The sequence below is a fragment of the Leptinotarsa decemlineata genome, unplaced genomic scaffold, assembly GCF_025532065.1.
Source record: "Leptinotarsa decemlineata unplaced genomic scaffold, Ldec_3_MD MMD2_tig00001621_RagTag_RagTag, whole genome shotgun sequence".
In the NCBI taxonomy this organism is placed as follows: Eukaryota; Metazoa; Arthropoda; class Insecta; order Coleoptera; family Chrysomelidae; genus Leptinotarsa; species Leptinotarsa decemlineata.
Genome location: NW_027412566.1, coordinates 2,927,307 through 2,942,118, shown reverse-complemented (window position 1 = coordinate 2,942,118; position 14,812 = coordinate 2,927,307). Strand labels below are relative to the sequence as shown.

The following is a 14,812-nucleotide window of genomic DNA, read 5'->3' as shown; positions in this document are numbered from 1 at the left end:
CGAGGAGATAAATATTTGCCGTAGATGGAAAATGAAAATATTCACGGGAAATTGCAGCACGGACCTCGTTAACTCCAGGATGAGGAAAATTTACACCGGGGTGCATGCCGCGTGAACTTTGTATTACAGGAAATTGTTTAACTTTGATGAAACGGTCGTTCCTGCATCAAATTGAGCCGTCGTTTTCTACTTCATGTTCGAAGTTGAGTTTATGGTGCAAAACTCTACTGAGTTAGTAGGTCAGTGTCACAGAAGGGAAATTGTTACAACTGTCTTCTAAATGAAGAAACGATCTAAGAATTTTTATAACTTTTTGGCAGATCAAATCAACACTTTTCTGTCGAAATCTGTGGAAAAATTATAAGTTTCGCGGATGATACTGCCATTAACTATGATGGGAATAGCTGGGAAGACCTTTAGTCCAGTCATTTTAGGTCGATTTAGGCCTGTATTTCAGAAAGTTGACATACTCAGCTGTAAATTTGTATAAACTCTGTATTTCGGCATCATAATTGTATTCTCAAAATTCACATATAATTCGACGGCCGCAACTTCAAAAATTGGGGGTCAAACGTCAAAAAAAACTACTTTTTGCACGTTTTTTTGCCAATATCTCGTTTCCAATGGGTTTTATGCCAATTGTATTTCATCAATATTATAGGGAATTGAATTCTCTACAACTTTTGTTCCGAACATTTTTTCATACGTTGAATCGTTTTTGAGATAGAGGGCAGCGCGAGCGCAGATTAAATATTATTTGAAATCAACTGGTTGTCCCGATTGAAATCAGCTCATTTAAGGTTCATAAATTATTGCTTGATTAATAATTATGAATGATTTTCATTTTTTATTAACAAATACATCAACACTAAACAGGCCAGAGACGATGCGGATGTTCTCATTATTGGGACAGCTATTGAAGAATCTAAACGTCAAAGAACAGCAATTATAGTCGGTGAAGATATTGATTTACTTTTGATTTCAATTGAGCGTACATTATCTCTTGAACAAGAAATTTTCTTTAAAAAAGTTGGCAAAGCAAATGTGAAAACGGAAATATACTCCTCTAAGAGTTTCAAAAAAAAACGTTTTTAAGAACAATCGAGAAACTATCTAATTAAGATGAACTTGCCGCAGCATCTGAAGAAGAAAACTGCCCGGTTTAGAGATTATTTGATAGTTGATTTACAAACGTTATTAGCTGTTTATAATGCTCCAAAGTCTGTAGATACTATCGATCATCTTCGTTATGCACAATATGTCAAGCTAACACACCTCAATACACCTGTGCAGTTATCAAATAACCCACCAACAAGTGGAACAGCTCACCCACAATTTAATCGTGTTTATTACCAAGTTCAAACTTGGTTAGGTCATGATTTGGAATCCCAGGAATGGGGTTGGACAATGCATAGCGGATTGCTACATCCTATTATGACCATTTTACCACCTGCTCCAGATGAGTTACTCAACACGATATTCTGTAACTGCAAAAGTGGTTGTGGTTCAAGATATGAGACAGATGTTAATGAAGATAGGTCCTTTGATCTAGAAATCATGGAAGAATTGCAAACGAATCTGGGTGAAGATGACAATGAAGATGATAACGCCCTTGAATTTTTGCAGCTGCGAGAAGACGACGACGATGAAGAAGAAAATTGAAATTAAAACTCATTATTCTTTCAATTATTTTTTGTTTTTTTTTATTTTGACATTCACAAATGTATCAAATGAGATTTATCAATAAAAATATTATTTAAAATTGTATTAATTTTCTGTTCATTTTTATTCATTGAAGAATAATTACTATAGATTAGATTTGTTCAACGTATGAAAAAATATTTGAAACAAAAGTTGTAGAGAACTCAATTCTCTACAATATTGATAATCAATACAATTAGCATAAAACCCATTGGAAACGAGATATTGGCAAGAAACGTGCAAAAAGTCGTTTTTTTTGACCCCCAATTTTTGAAGTTGCGGCAGTCGAATCATATGTGAATTTTGAGAATACTATTATGATGACAAAATACAAAGTTTATACAAATTTACAGCTCGGTATGTCCACTTTCCTAGGCAAACCCCCTAAAATGACTGGACTACTTAAAAATACAGTAGAAACAACTTGGTCACCATTAAATTAGTATCCGTGAATTTCAAACCATCATGCTTCTCACCGTTCTCAACCTAGAAATCAACATTTCCGAATTTTTCGCAGCTCACAAAAACAAAATGTGTTTGAAATTCTTGCTCATGAAATATCTTCAAACCCCGAAACAGAAAAAAATTATATACTTCGCTTTCGTTGAATGTTTTGTACACAAAGAATTCAAAAGGAGCATGTGGTCATACCTACCTCTTTTGAAGATGAGATACTTTAGAATTTTTTTTCAATGGTGGTGAAAAAGCTTTAAGTTTTGTCAAAAAATTATACGCACTATTACTTTTGAACCACGTAGAACTCTAGTAAGAGAACTTCGAACTTGTATCATCTTTTCCCTATTCCAGAAACTTACTCATTGTGAAAAATGTACACTTGTACACAAATGTACATGTATACAAATGTACACAAAAAATATACACATTTTATTTTGCCTTTCGCCAGGAAATTTCTACACAGTTCATTTTTTATTATGTTCTGTAGGTCCAGTGTAACTTTTTTTATGACGACTAGATACCAAAAAAAGAATTGTTCCTTTGTAACTTGTGTATAATATTTGAAATAAAAAATCTTGAAATCCTCCTATGATATTAATAAGTCACTATATAGCTCCATTTTGATAGAGCTTTAGTCCTTCGTTAGGGCACTTCAGGATATGTCTTTATTTGATTTTATAGTTTCATCATATAATTAGATTTAGAATCACCAACTAAAACATTCCAATTGAGAAAATACTTTTATCTAGTTATCAATAGTGTGAGTTGCAGTAATCATTACTATCACTATTATCATCACTGTCTTAACCTCCCTGAAGATTGTTTCTATCACTTCCTCAATCCAAAAGTAGCAAAAATGATAACTCACCTCCTATAATTGAAAACGAAATTGTCACTTTTTGTAACACTGCAAGACCTATTTTACGTGTTTAGGCCATACGGGTAGAGTGTATTGTCGAAAGAATGACAACAGGTCGACTGATGGCATCGCGACGCTAAACGTCGGGCGTCGTCGGCTTCCTCTTCGTCAAAACGGTTTTGTAAATCGATAGGACCAGTACTTTTATACGGGATGGTGCCAAGGAAGGTGTTTGAATCTTCTGAAAAAGAACCGGTCGACACCTTTATGCCAGATCTAGCAAGATATTAGATGGGCTGATAAGATGATTTATAAACTTTCAATTTATAAGAGGATTTATAAATTTTCAATTTATAAGAGGATTTATAAATTCAGCTAGTTGTAAATCAAGGAAAAAGTCGTAGCAGATAAGATTCAGTAGGTGATAGATGCTGTTGCGTTACATCTGGGGTATAGTCGAGGTAAACGATATTGTAAACATTTAAAGTTGGCGGCACTCTCAATGGCCAAAAAAACCAAGACATAGAAATGAACCGTCTGCGAAGTAGTTCACGTGGACTGCAGAATTGGCGGTTCGTATTGCATAATTCTAACTAACCGAGTTTTGTGATTGGCTAAAGAGTCATAAAATTAAATTTGAAGTCATATTACGGTGACGAATAGAAATAGGGAATGCGGGGATGGTTATCGTCATCGTGTTCAGTTCAGGAACTGATCGCGATTTGAGTGTTGAAATTCGATATTGGTGCAGTTATAATTACTTGTGTGATAACAACGCAGACTTTTTCCAGTGTAGTGATTCCAATAGCGATGGTAAATAATGCGAAAAAGAGATACCAGTGAATCAGATTCGGATGCATTCGAATATTGAAACACAGAGAGTATGTTTCAATGTATATAAGAATCTACATCTCAAGTTTGGTTTCGAGGGAAACAAACTATTACAAGAAACATCAGATTTGACAGAAATTCTTTCCTCAACTGTACGTGAAAAAGTCAAAAACAAACCTTATGAACGCAGGACGCGATGTGATACGAGATTACCAAAACCTTTAGATGTTCATCTAATGAAATCATTGAAAAAAAACAACATACGACTGTTACAAAAGCAATGAGATTTCTACATCTGAAATCATAAGGAAGAAATTGAATACTTCCGGCCATAACGTGAGCTGCTGTGACAAAACTCTTCAAAATTGGATGAAGATACTAGGATTTAGATTCAAAATAATACACAAATGTCAAGCAGTTATGGAAAGCAGAAAAATAGTGAAATTGCGTAACAAATACTCAGAACAAATAACTATAGACAAGAACAAACACAGTTACGAAAGGGTGACTGATGGTTCAAGATTGTGTACGCCTAACATGCCTGCAAACAAAGGATCACGACTAACCATTGTGCATTGCGGAGGAAGTAAAGGTTGGGTTCCGAATTCTTTGAATTTATGTGGAAAAAAACTTGAGGACTGCAATGTTGACTATCATAAGAACATGGAAGCTTATATTTTTGAGGAATGGTTTGAAAACAACTTGATCCCAAAATATTTCTTGACAACGCTTCCTATCATTCGCAACAGCTCATCAACGTACCGAATAAAAATTCCCGGAAAGATGAAATACAAAGTATTTTAATGGATAACAATTTGTATTTTGAAGATTACTATACTAAAAACCAACTACTTGAAGTTTTACAGACAAAAACATTCGAAAAAGTGTATGCCCTTGAGAGTATTGCTGAGAAATATGGATTTACCATACTGCGACTTCTTCTCTATTTTTATGTTATCAATCCCATCGAGTTAGTTTAGGAAAATTGAAACAAAGCATCAGGCATATAATATTTTTCCAAAATTTGATAAGAAGGTAATAGAGTTAATTGAAAAAGAAGTATCTAATATTACCGAAGAGGAATGGCAGAAAAGAATTAAAAAAATGTTTTTGTTAAAAAAGAATATACGGAGATTGGATATTTCAATATTGATGGTGAAAATAAATTCATTATTGATTTTAATGACGACAGTGATAGTGAAACAAAGAATACGGAATAGGAATTATCAGAAGCTTTCGAAGAAAGTGTTTTGAAGCTATCAATTGTTTATATATGTGAGTGAGTAGTATTCAGAAGTATTTTCAATTATCACCCTGTTATTTGAATCCCTACTTTCCAACTCACCTATATAAACCAGATATTTATTATATATATATATATATATATATATATATATATATATATATATATATATATATATATATATATATTTAGGTATATATTTATTATATATATAACTATAAATTATATATATATAACTATAAATTATATATATATATATATAGTTGAGTTCTTCTTCTTCTCGATATGACCTCATCTCCCCGTAAAGGTTTTGAAATGTTAATCGAAGGTTTTCACGGACAGGAATATGTTGAAATTATTCTTCGGGTTTATTCCGTGTGGTGTATTGTCATCCCCGATGGGAACCAGGTACCAAAACATACAGGTACCAAACTTAGGTAATCAAGAACGGTATTTATGGAACGACAACATTGTACCTGCACAGTAAGAAGTCATCCGAGTAGGGTCAGAGGACTTCCGAACACTTAACAATAATCGCCAGATGATGACAAATGTGATTTTGTCGAAACGTTGCGAAATTCATTCCCATCGGGGATGACAATACACCACACGGAATAAACCCGTGCAACTAATTTTCCTTTATTTTGAGTATTTCAATATTAAAATATTAAATTCTACAAAAAGGATTTGAAGCTTTATATCTTCTATTAATTATCTGCGAGCGCTTTCGACAGTTGGTAGTACTGTCATCTTCTGGCACTCCTCAAACTGAACTGGTCATCCTGTTGTCTGTCTCTTTATACGGTCAGAGCGTCTTAACTCAGGTAGTTCAGGTACTTTAGGTAAATTTGCCTGTATTTGTTCTGCATCAGGTACTCTTCTTCGTGTTAGATCTTCTCTAGGAATGTGTATGGTTTTGTTTAATATATTGAATGTGAGATCTTGTTGTGTTTTGATTTGTAATTGTTCCTCGATAAGTGATTTATAACTGTTGAATTTATGGATGTTCAAGTTTTCCCAAATGTCCATGCGGTTTCCCTTGTTGATTTGTTTTATTAGTTTTATGTTCTCTGGTGGGGGCAAATTATGTTTGTTTTGTATGGCGTGTGTTGCAAGGTTTGATTTATATACTGGTGGATTTATGTATGCCTTTTTGTGCTCATTGTACCTTTGGGTCAGTTTTTTCTTGGTTTGGCCGATATAGAATTTGTTGCAGTCCGAGCATTGTATACTGTATATCCCGTTTTGTCTTTGTCTTCTTCTTTTTCATAGTTGTTTATTTTTTGTGTTATCCTCGTGTTCGGCTTGTATGTGATGTTGATGTTCAGTGGTTTGAAGATGTTTGTTAGTTTTTTGGTTTGGTGTCCTACGTACGTAAATGCTGTCCATCGTTGTGTTGTTGTGGCTGTTGGGGTGGCTTGATCCTTGTTCTGTATTTTTTGTTTTATTCTGTTTTCTAGTTTATCTATTGTCTTTTGGGTGTACCCTTTTCGTTCGCTATTTGGTATATGATTTTCCTTCATTGCTTTATTGCTGAGTGGTATCCTTAACATTCTATATATGAATGCGTTATAGGCAGCCATTTTATGTGTTGGCGGATGGTTTGAACTTGTGGGTATGGTGGAGCTTGTTTGTGTAGGTTTCCTGTATATTGCCATTTGAAATTGTGTTTTGTTGTGGTTATATCCTATGGTTATGTCAAAACTTAACTACCTAGCTTCAAATCCTTTTCGTAGAATTTAATATTGAAATATATATATTATATAACTATTATGATTCTTATATAACCAGAAATGATTATTGAATAACGAAATTGGTTAGCTCCCTAATTATATTATTGAAGGGGGGCTGTTGGAAAGTAGGTTGTACTATATCGTTTACTTGAACTATACCAGCTGACAAATTTTCCACTGAGATACAGCAAGCTGTCAATAATTTTCATTCACCACTATCACCAAGTGAATTTTTATTTGAGAGGAAATCATTGAAAATATAATTTTTTTTCGGCTGACGTATAATCCACCATGTTATAGTCAGCTGACTTTATTTTTTCTTCAAGATATTGGGTAAACTATAATCCGACAAAATTTGAAATGGAAAAAAAGACTTGATAATTTTTTTTTCAATGTGCGGGAGGCTGCTACTGCTCGCCCCACCCACAGAGTCGCAGCTGACGGTAGCGAGTATTCATAATATAAATCCCTAATGCATTTCACGAATTTTCGATTGGGAAGGACTTGGTCATGAAAATACGTCACTGGCTCTTAGTCTATAAGAACTATGAACTGAGATTTGCCGGAAATGATGAATCATCAATTTTCGAATATAAACTACAGACTTGTCAGTGGCGAGTCTATTGGTAGTTAATATGAAAGGTGTGGAATTCGGAAGTGAATAAAATATCTTACCTTCACGAAAAATTTGCAGAGTAGAAATTCACCAGTTAATTTTCTGACAAGTGTTAATAGTTTATGGCAGATTTTTGGATAATCATTGCCATCTAAGACAAGAAAAATTCTGATCCGCCTTTGTTAGTGTCTCTTCAGCCTTATCAAAGATCATTCGTTACAAAAAGCTGTCGGAGGTTTTTTCTCAGATACACTTTCCATCAACGCTGGTGTTTTACAGGGATCCATATTGTCTACAACCATTTTTCTATTATTCATCAACGACTTATTGAAAAAGGCGACACATGCAATATTTTTCTTCACTGACATCACTTGACACATCAAAATTATTTTGACATCTATCGAGGACGTTTGGAAATAGAGCACACCAAAGAAGAAACGACAAGTATCATCAGTTTTTCCAATTCTGAAGATGGAGGCAGATTTGAGCCTCCGAAACGATAAGTAGGTTAAATATTAAGTAGGTAACTGATTAAATTTCTAAGTGGTGTTCTATAAATGGCCTGCTGCTAAATTCTGCTTAATCTCAAATGCTCAACTTTGTTACTAAAAATACAACAATTCATAAAAGTTATTTGATTAAATTGAATAATGAAACTTTACATCAAGTTAATTGTACTAAATTCTTAGGTGTTGATATTGATAATAAACATACATGGAAGTTCCATGTTGATAGTGTCAAACTGAAGCTCAGTATATATATATATATATATATATATATATATATATATATATATATATATATATATATATATATATACATATATATATATATATATATATATATATATATATATATATATATATATATATATATATATATATATATATATATCTCATCTCTCTTGATGTTCTCAAGCTTTTATACCAGAGTTTAATTCAGTCAGTTATTTTCTATGGTCTTGAACAGTGGAGCTTATCAGCTGAAGCTGATTAAGTTTTTGTTATTCAGAAAAGTGTAATCAGAATTCCAGCTGGTGCATCTTCAACTAAACACTGCAGGCCATTATTCATTCGTTATAGTTTATTAACAATGTCTAGTTCCAATTATTTTAAATCTCAATCGCGTAAAAGTCGCTAAAGATATGAAATCATAGGTAAGGGATTACCAATTTGATATGCAAACAACTCATCAAGCTTAGGAACAGCCAAACCGCGACACCAAAACCGAAAAAAACTCGTCACAGTCGATCAAAGTGAAGGTAATGTTAACAGTTTTTTTTTGATTACCGCGATGTTGTGAATTCGGAATTCTTGCCAGAAGGTGCGATAGTGAATAAAGAATATTATCTGAGCGTTACGCAGCGTTTGAAAGAGTGAACCCGTCAAAAAAGACCAGACATGTTGAAAAAACTCAACAAACCCCATCGAACAGCCACCATACTCACCTGATATGGTTCCGGTCGATTTTTTCTAAAAACCCAACTTACCAGTTCGAGAGGCCCGTTTTCAGTCAATGAATGACATACAAAAGTATTTGCAGCGAGTATTGAAGTTATTAAAAAAAAATACGTTTGAAAAGTGTTTTGATAATTGGGTTGTTCGTTGGTGTAAGTGTATTATTTGGGAAGGTGAATAATTAGAAGGCTATACAATAAATTCAGATGAATCTATCTATACTAATATAAATGTGAAAGTTTGTGAGAATGGATGTATGTACGTATGTTTGTGGCTCTTTCACGCCTAAACGACTGAACGGATTTAGATGAACATTTACATAAATACAGCTCATACATCAGAATAACATATAGGCTACAATTTACAAAATTTTTGTGTCATTTTGGTCATAATATAATGATAAGTATAGTTCTAAATAAAAGTCCGCGATAGCATATATGTGGTAGCCACTATATGCAAAGTACTGAGCCGTAAATACAATTAAATTGGATACTCTTTTTAATGCAAATTTCAGAATATCTGTCAAATTGTTATAAAAAATTGATACAATTATCGTTTTAAGTATTCAATATAGATAAACTTTCTCTTTTACAATAAGTTATTTGGACGAATCGATTAAAAGATAAGATTAACTTGAGCAGTAAGCCATTGCCCGTCGCGTCTACTGTAAGACGACGGTGGACGATGCGCGGGGGTAGAGGGGCGGTTTAAGCACTGAAACGCCATCGCCGAGAACGCGAGCAGAGGCGTGAGGGCAGACGTCGTTGACGGTTGTGTTAGTTTTGCGAATTTCTTTATAGGTAATATAATTCAATTCTCGAAGCTATTCATTACTTTGTGCAGTTGGCATATTTTTTAGTTAGTGTAATTTTGAAGTGAAATCATGAATTACTACTAGCTGTTGCCCGCTTTTATATTAACGTACATTTGAAGCTACTGAAATATGCAGGTAGGTTCTTTGTATAGCGTAAATAAGCATTAAGAAAGGGAATCAGGAATTTCCACCCCCAAGTTGGGTGGAAATTTGTGTTGAATTTCGTCAGTTTTGAAGTTGGAAACCTGAGGTTTTGTGTCAATAAATAAATATTGTAACTGTTTGTTTAAAATGGTCTGTAACGAAACTTAATGTGACAAACAACTAATAATACATATTTTGTATTTCACTGACCAATCTCCAGTACTTTTTTATACAGTAGTATTTAAGTTATGAATGAAATCGAGGTTTATTTAACTAATGGACATGAAAATCAATTAGTCTTCAAGATAGTTCGATAAAATGTATTTTCTACAGTATCACCTATACATATTATCTGAAAAAAAGTACTTTACTGCAAAAAACTACTCGAATGAAAATGTGTGTCGTTCAGCCTTCATCCTGAGGAGGTACACACAAATCCGAAAATTGAATTTCAGCAAAATGGCAGTGATTCTTAAACATGATATTCAACACTTAAAATCGGTATATAATGAAACAGTAAAAGCACCACGCGTTCAAATTCACAATAAATATTTATGTGTAATTGACTTTTTTAAACAATATACAAATCTTAGTACCTTACAAAACTAATCAACAGTAAACAACAAAACGCTAAATTGTTAAAATACCCTTTTTGAGCACGGAAGATCTCGATTGATTTTCAATAACTCTATAAACTTGTTTCTAATCAAAAACCAGCTCTACAAGTACTTCTTTTCTTCTTCTCCTTGAACACCGTTGTGCGACAGATAGTTCTTCTTCCTTTCCACGTAGGTATTTCCTTGTCCACAACCAACATCCATACCGAAAAAGACCTGGTTACCCTGTAACAGAAAAAAAACATATAATAACACTAGATCATTTATAATTCTGTGAATCATGCCCTAAAGAAAACAACGTCGGCCGCCACTGATAGCCATAAATCAATTGTGACGTTTCCCAGACCGCGCCCAGCCGGGCCAACGTTTCGCGGCTGTTCGGTGTTCGCGTCGTTTCGATGGAATTCTGTCGAATTCTCTATCGACGTCGAGATCATTCGTTCACCGTATATAAACGAAACCCATTCTAGGACTAACTAAGAAAACAGTTATCATCTGTAATTCGGATTTGGCATCAGTGTAGGTGTTCCTCAAGGATCAGTAGTGGGCCCCATTATCGTTACGAATATATGTGAATGACATCGTTAGAGCGAACCCATCCATACATTCCACATTGCATGCGCCGAACAATATGATTATTCGCTAGAAAAAGAATGTAATGAAGTTCTTTCTAATCTCTATGACGGGTTCTGTATGAATTAATTGCACCTAATTGCCAAAAAAGCTCAGTCAATACATTTTCATAAATGGCAAAAACTAGTGTCTACCATTCATGTGAATAATAATAATACAGTTTTGGAAAATGTATCGTGTGTAAGATTCCTGAGCCTGTACATTGATGAGTATCTTGGCTGGAAGAGACACTGTGAGTCAGTTACTCTGAAACTCAACTCTCTCAGCTATCTATTCTGAAACATGAGATCAGTTTTGACCAAGAAACAACTGATAATGGTATATATACACAAGTCGAATCTGGACTAAGATACGGAATGTGTTTTTGTGGGTCATCCACTTGTTTTAATGATGTGTTCATATCGCAGAGTAAAATGATTCGTATTGCTGGTGTCTCCGTACCTTTTAAAATTAATAAGCAAATTCACACTATTAATACAAGACAGCGAAATGACTAACATGTGCCATTTTCAAGGACTAATCTGTTACACAATTCAGCCACTGTGACTGGGCAAAGGTTATTTCGCCCAAAATTAAATCATGTGTAACTTCGACAGCATTCAAACAATGTCTTATGAAGTACCCTTTGAAAGGTGGATTTTTCTCCTTAGATGATGAGGTAATGGACATTATCGCTTCGGTAGAAATTATCAAATACGTTTAGACAGCAGACAAAGTGTTCTAGTTGTCCTCAAAGCAGATATCTGCTTTGAGGACAACGTATGTGCATGACTCTATTTATGTCAGTTTCCTTTTTCTTTCTATGGCTCCTCTATATAATCTTATATGGTAGCTCTAAAATCTGTCGCTTGAATCTTCCATTTAGTGAAAAAAATGAAGTCCCAGCTGCATATATGTTGATCCTTACCTTCTCCATGTAGGCCTTGACGTAGAAATTTCCAAAAAGCACTATGAACGACATCATGTAGATAATCAGAGTGTAATGCATCCATAGAGGGAACTCGCAACCTGTTCTAATTCCGTTTGCCCCCAAAACCAAGGCACAAGTGAACTGGATCTGAAACAGAACTTTGTTACGCAAAGGGCATTAGAAAACGTTTAGAAAAATTACCAGTTGAAGAATGGTAAGGTATTTCTTCCACCACAAATACTGAGTGACTCTGGGACCGAACACGGAGAGGCCGTAATAGGAGTACATCATAACGTGGATTGCGGAGTTGACCATGGCTGGTAAGAAAGCTGGAAGAAAAAATTCGATGTCGTTGATTCATAGTGTCTTGTGATACATGCAGGGAAATTGGGGAGATAATGGGTTCATGTATTTAGAAAAAGTGGACTGTAGTAGAGACAAATTTTATAAAGCTAATCTGTTTACTCAAGGTTTCGATGAAGATAAAATACCTGTAAATAACGTTATCTACAATAATTGTCGAATTTGGGACGATATCAAGCCACATGAGACCCAAGAACGCCCAATGCATCTCGAAAAAGTTACGGTTTGGTGTGGATTTTGTGCTGGCCGTAATAAACATGTTACAGAAAGCTGTGGCAAAAGATTAAAGTAGCCTTTATTCGCCACTTGTAGTGTTATTTACCAAAGACAATGGAATGGCTATACTTTGTGTCAACAGAAACAGGCACAATGACGTTACCAGGAACTGTGTTCTGGAATTTCAGACACTCAGGTTAAATTACTAGTTATTGCATCATATGAAATAATTTTTCTCTGGATCAACTTACTGGAACCACTTGGAACCCATTTGATACCGATCCACCAAAAGGCAAACATAGTGGAATGATGATAGACGTGGAGGAAACTGAGCTGGTTTTCTTTTTTCCTCAATATGAAGAAGAATGTGTCGCAAAATTCTAGGAGCTTGGAGAAGTAGTACCACCAAACCGCGTTTGCAATCTGTAAAAGATTGATTTAAACAATTTTTTCGGTAAAATTCGTGATTTTGCATACCTGCAACTCGTCTGCGTTGTATTTTTGCCTGCAAGGTTCACAGATGTAGCTGTACCGCAAACGTGTCGATGCTGTTAGTAACTGAAAAATAGTAAATTGAAATTAGTAGAAACAAAACAAGCTCTAGGCTACTCATATCAATACTTCATTGTACAGCTTATCACAAAACAGTGAGCGAAACACGTAACTTTCACAGGCACTTTCAAATAATCAACAGATGAATTTGTCAGAAAAATTTTCGACTCACCTGTATCGCTATATATCCATTCAAAAGGGCCATAAATAAATTATAAGGTACTAGTATCCAGGTGAGGTCAAAAGGTTTCCTTTTCGCCATCACTTTTGGACCTATCCATACTAAAAAAAGGTACGCTAGGACATAGGACACCATAGGAACGGGGGAATCCACTAGGGGCCATCCTTGTGTTCTCCGATCTGAAGAGTTGAAAACGATTATAGTTGGGAAAATAATTGAAATTCATGTTTGACAAGAGTATTAGTTTTTTCAATAAGACGTTGTTGTAAGTCATGCCCTAAAGAAAATAACGCCGGCCGCTACTGATAGCCATAAACCAATTGTGACGTAGCTAAGAGCGCGCGAATATTTGATGTTCGCTGCCGCTCTAGATGTAGCGATGGAATTCCAGCGAATTTTCTACCGCATTCGATTACGATATATAAACGCTAGCCACGAGCGTATCGACACAGTGAAGTGGAAGTTACAGTGCGGTACGCGAAGTGATCTAATAAGGCGATAGACATTCGAAAAATAGTTGAAGTTTTAGTTGAAGTGTTTGTTGTATTCATAGTGAAATACAGTTAAGTTGGATTATTGTTCAGTAAAGTCAATTATTGGTCAACACACGGGAAAAAATCCTAATAATATAATTGAATTGTTATAAATTACTCCCTGAAAAAAATAATGCCGGCCGCCGCTGGCAACTTGACCAAGATCACGCTTATTTTCTTCAATTGCTTTATCTAAGTCATTCTGTAACATATTCCAAATTTTCCCATGCAATGTTACCTATTTTGTATCCGCACATTTGAGATACACTCTATATATTTTTCTGGATGAAATATATATATATATATATATATATATATATATATATATATATATATATATAAACTCACCCGATAATGATAACGTCCACAAGTAATAGTCGTAGGCTTGAGAAACTAGACTTTGCGTCGAATTCACTACATTCGCCATTTTCTAAACTCTCTATCAAACCTGAAACAAAAAAGTTCATGACTTAGATTCAAGGTAAAATTTTTATCAGCAGTTGTTCTGTCAGAAACGTATCTCAATGGGATAGGAAATTGAAAAGTCAACAAAATCAATTTTCAATCTGCATACACGTTTTTGTTATCTAATTGAATCAACAGAGCTTCTAATGACCCAAACTTCTCAGACTTATTAAAAATATATTCACTTCAATTTATGATTAGTGAAGTTCCTCTCTGAACATTCAGAATGACTTCACATTTGTTTAATTACTGTGAAGAGGTTGGTGGCGGGAGAAAAGCACAGAAGAAGCCCCTTTACAGACCAGATTTAGTTCTACTGAACTTTAATATTTGATAAAAACTGAAATTGCTGATTCAAGAAGTTTCTACAGCAAAAGAATGATGACATATATATATATTTTCAAACGCAATAGACAGTGGTTACTATGTTAAGACATCAATATATCTACCAGGAAAACTAATAGATATTTAATAGATATTTCAAACAA

At 34.4% G+C, this 14,812-nt stretch overlaps 2 protein-coding genes across 7 annotated transcripts in view; both read right to left on the bottom strand.

The window, feature by feature from the left end:
• LOC111515585 (uncharacterized) overlaps window positions 1–7,829 on the bottom strand; it is a 31,932-nt gene extending 24,103 nt beyond the window's left edge. Inside the window, exons 1-2 of one of the 4 annotated variants that reach the window (XM_074176178.1) lie at window positions 7,499–7,829; window positions 3,026–3,257 (exon numbers count right to left, since the gene is read on the bottom strand). The gene's annotated coding sequence lies outside the window, so the exon portion shown is untranslated. The remainder of the gene's footprint in view (window positions 1–3,025; window positions 3,258–7,498) is intronic. The other 3 variants (XM_074176177.1, XM_074176180.1, XM_074176181.1) reach the window with 3 other exon arrangements.
• A 2,329-nt stretch (window positions 7,830–10,158) lies between these two features.
• Window positions 10,159–14,812, bottom strand: part of LOC111509546 (very long chain fatty acid elongase 4) — a 31,236-nt gene continuing 26,582 nt past the window's right edge. For all 3 annotated transcript variants that reach the window (XM_074176176.1, XM_074176175.1, XM_074176173.1), the window contains exons 2-8: window positions 14,208–14,307; window positions 13,318–13,505; window positions 13,071–13,151; window positions 12,845–13,016; window positions 12,216–12,343; window positions 12,012–12,161; window positions 10,159–10,696 (exon numbers count right to left, since the gene is read on the bottom strand). In XM_074176176.1, coding sequence (XP_074032277.1) covers window positions 10,574–10,696; window positions 12,012–12,161; window positions 12,216–12,343; window positions 12,845–13,016; window positions 13,071–13,151; window positions 13,318–13,505; window positions 14,208–14,286 — 921 coding nt within the window. In that variant the 5' untranslated portion in view covers window positions 14,287–14,307 and the 3' untranslated portion in view covers window positions 10,159–10,573. The remainder of the gene's footprint in view (window positions 10,697–12,011; window positions 12,162–12,215; window positions 12,344–12,844; window positions 13,017–13,070; window positions 13,152–13,317; window positions 13,506–14,207; window positions 14,308–14,812) is intronic.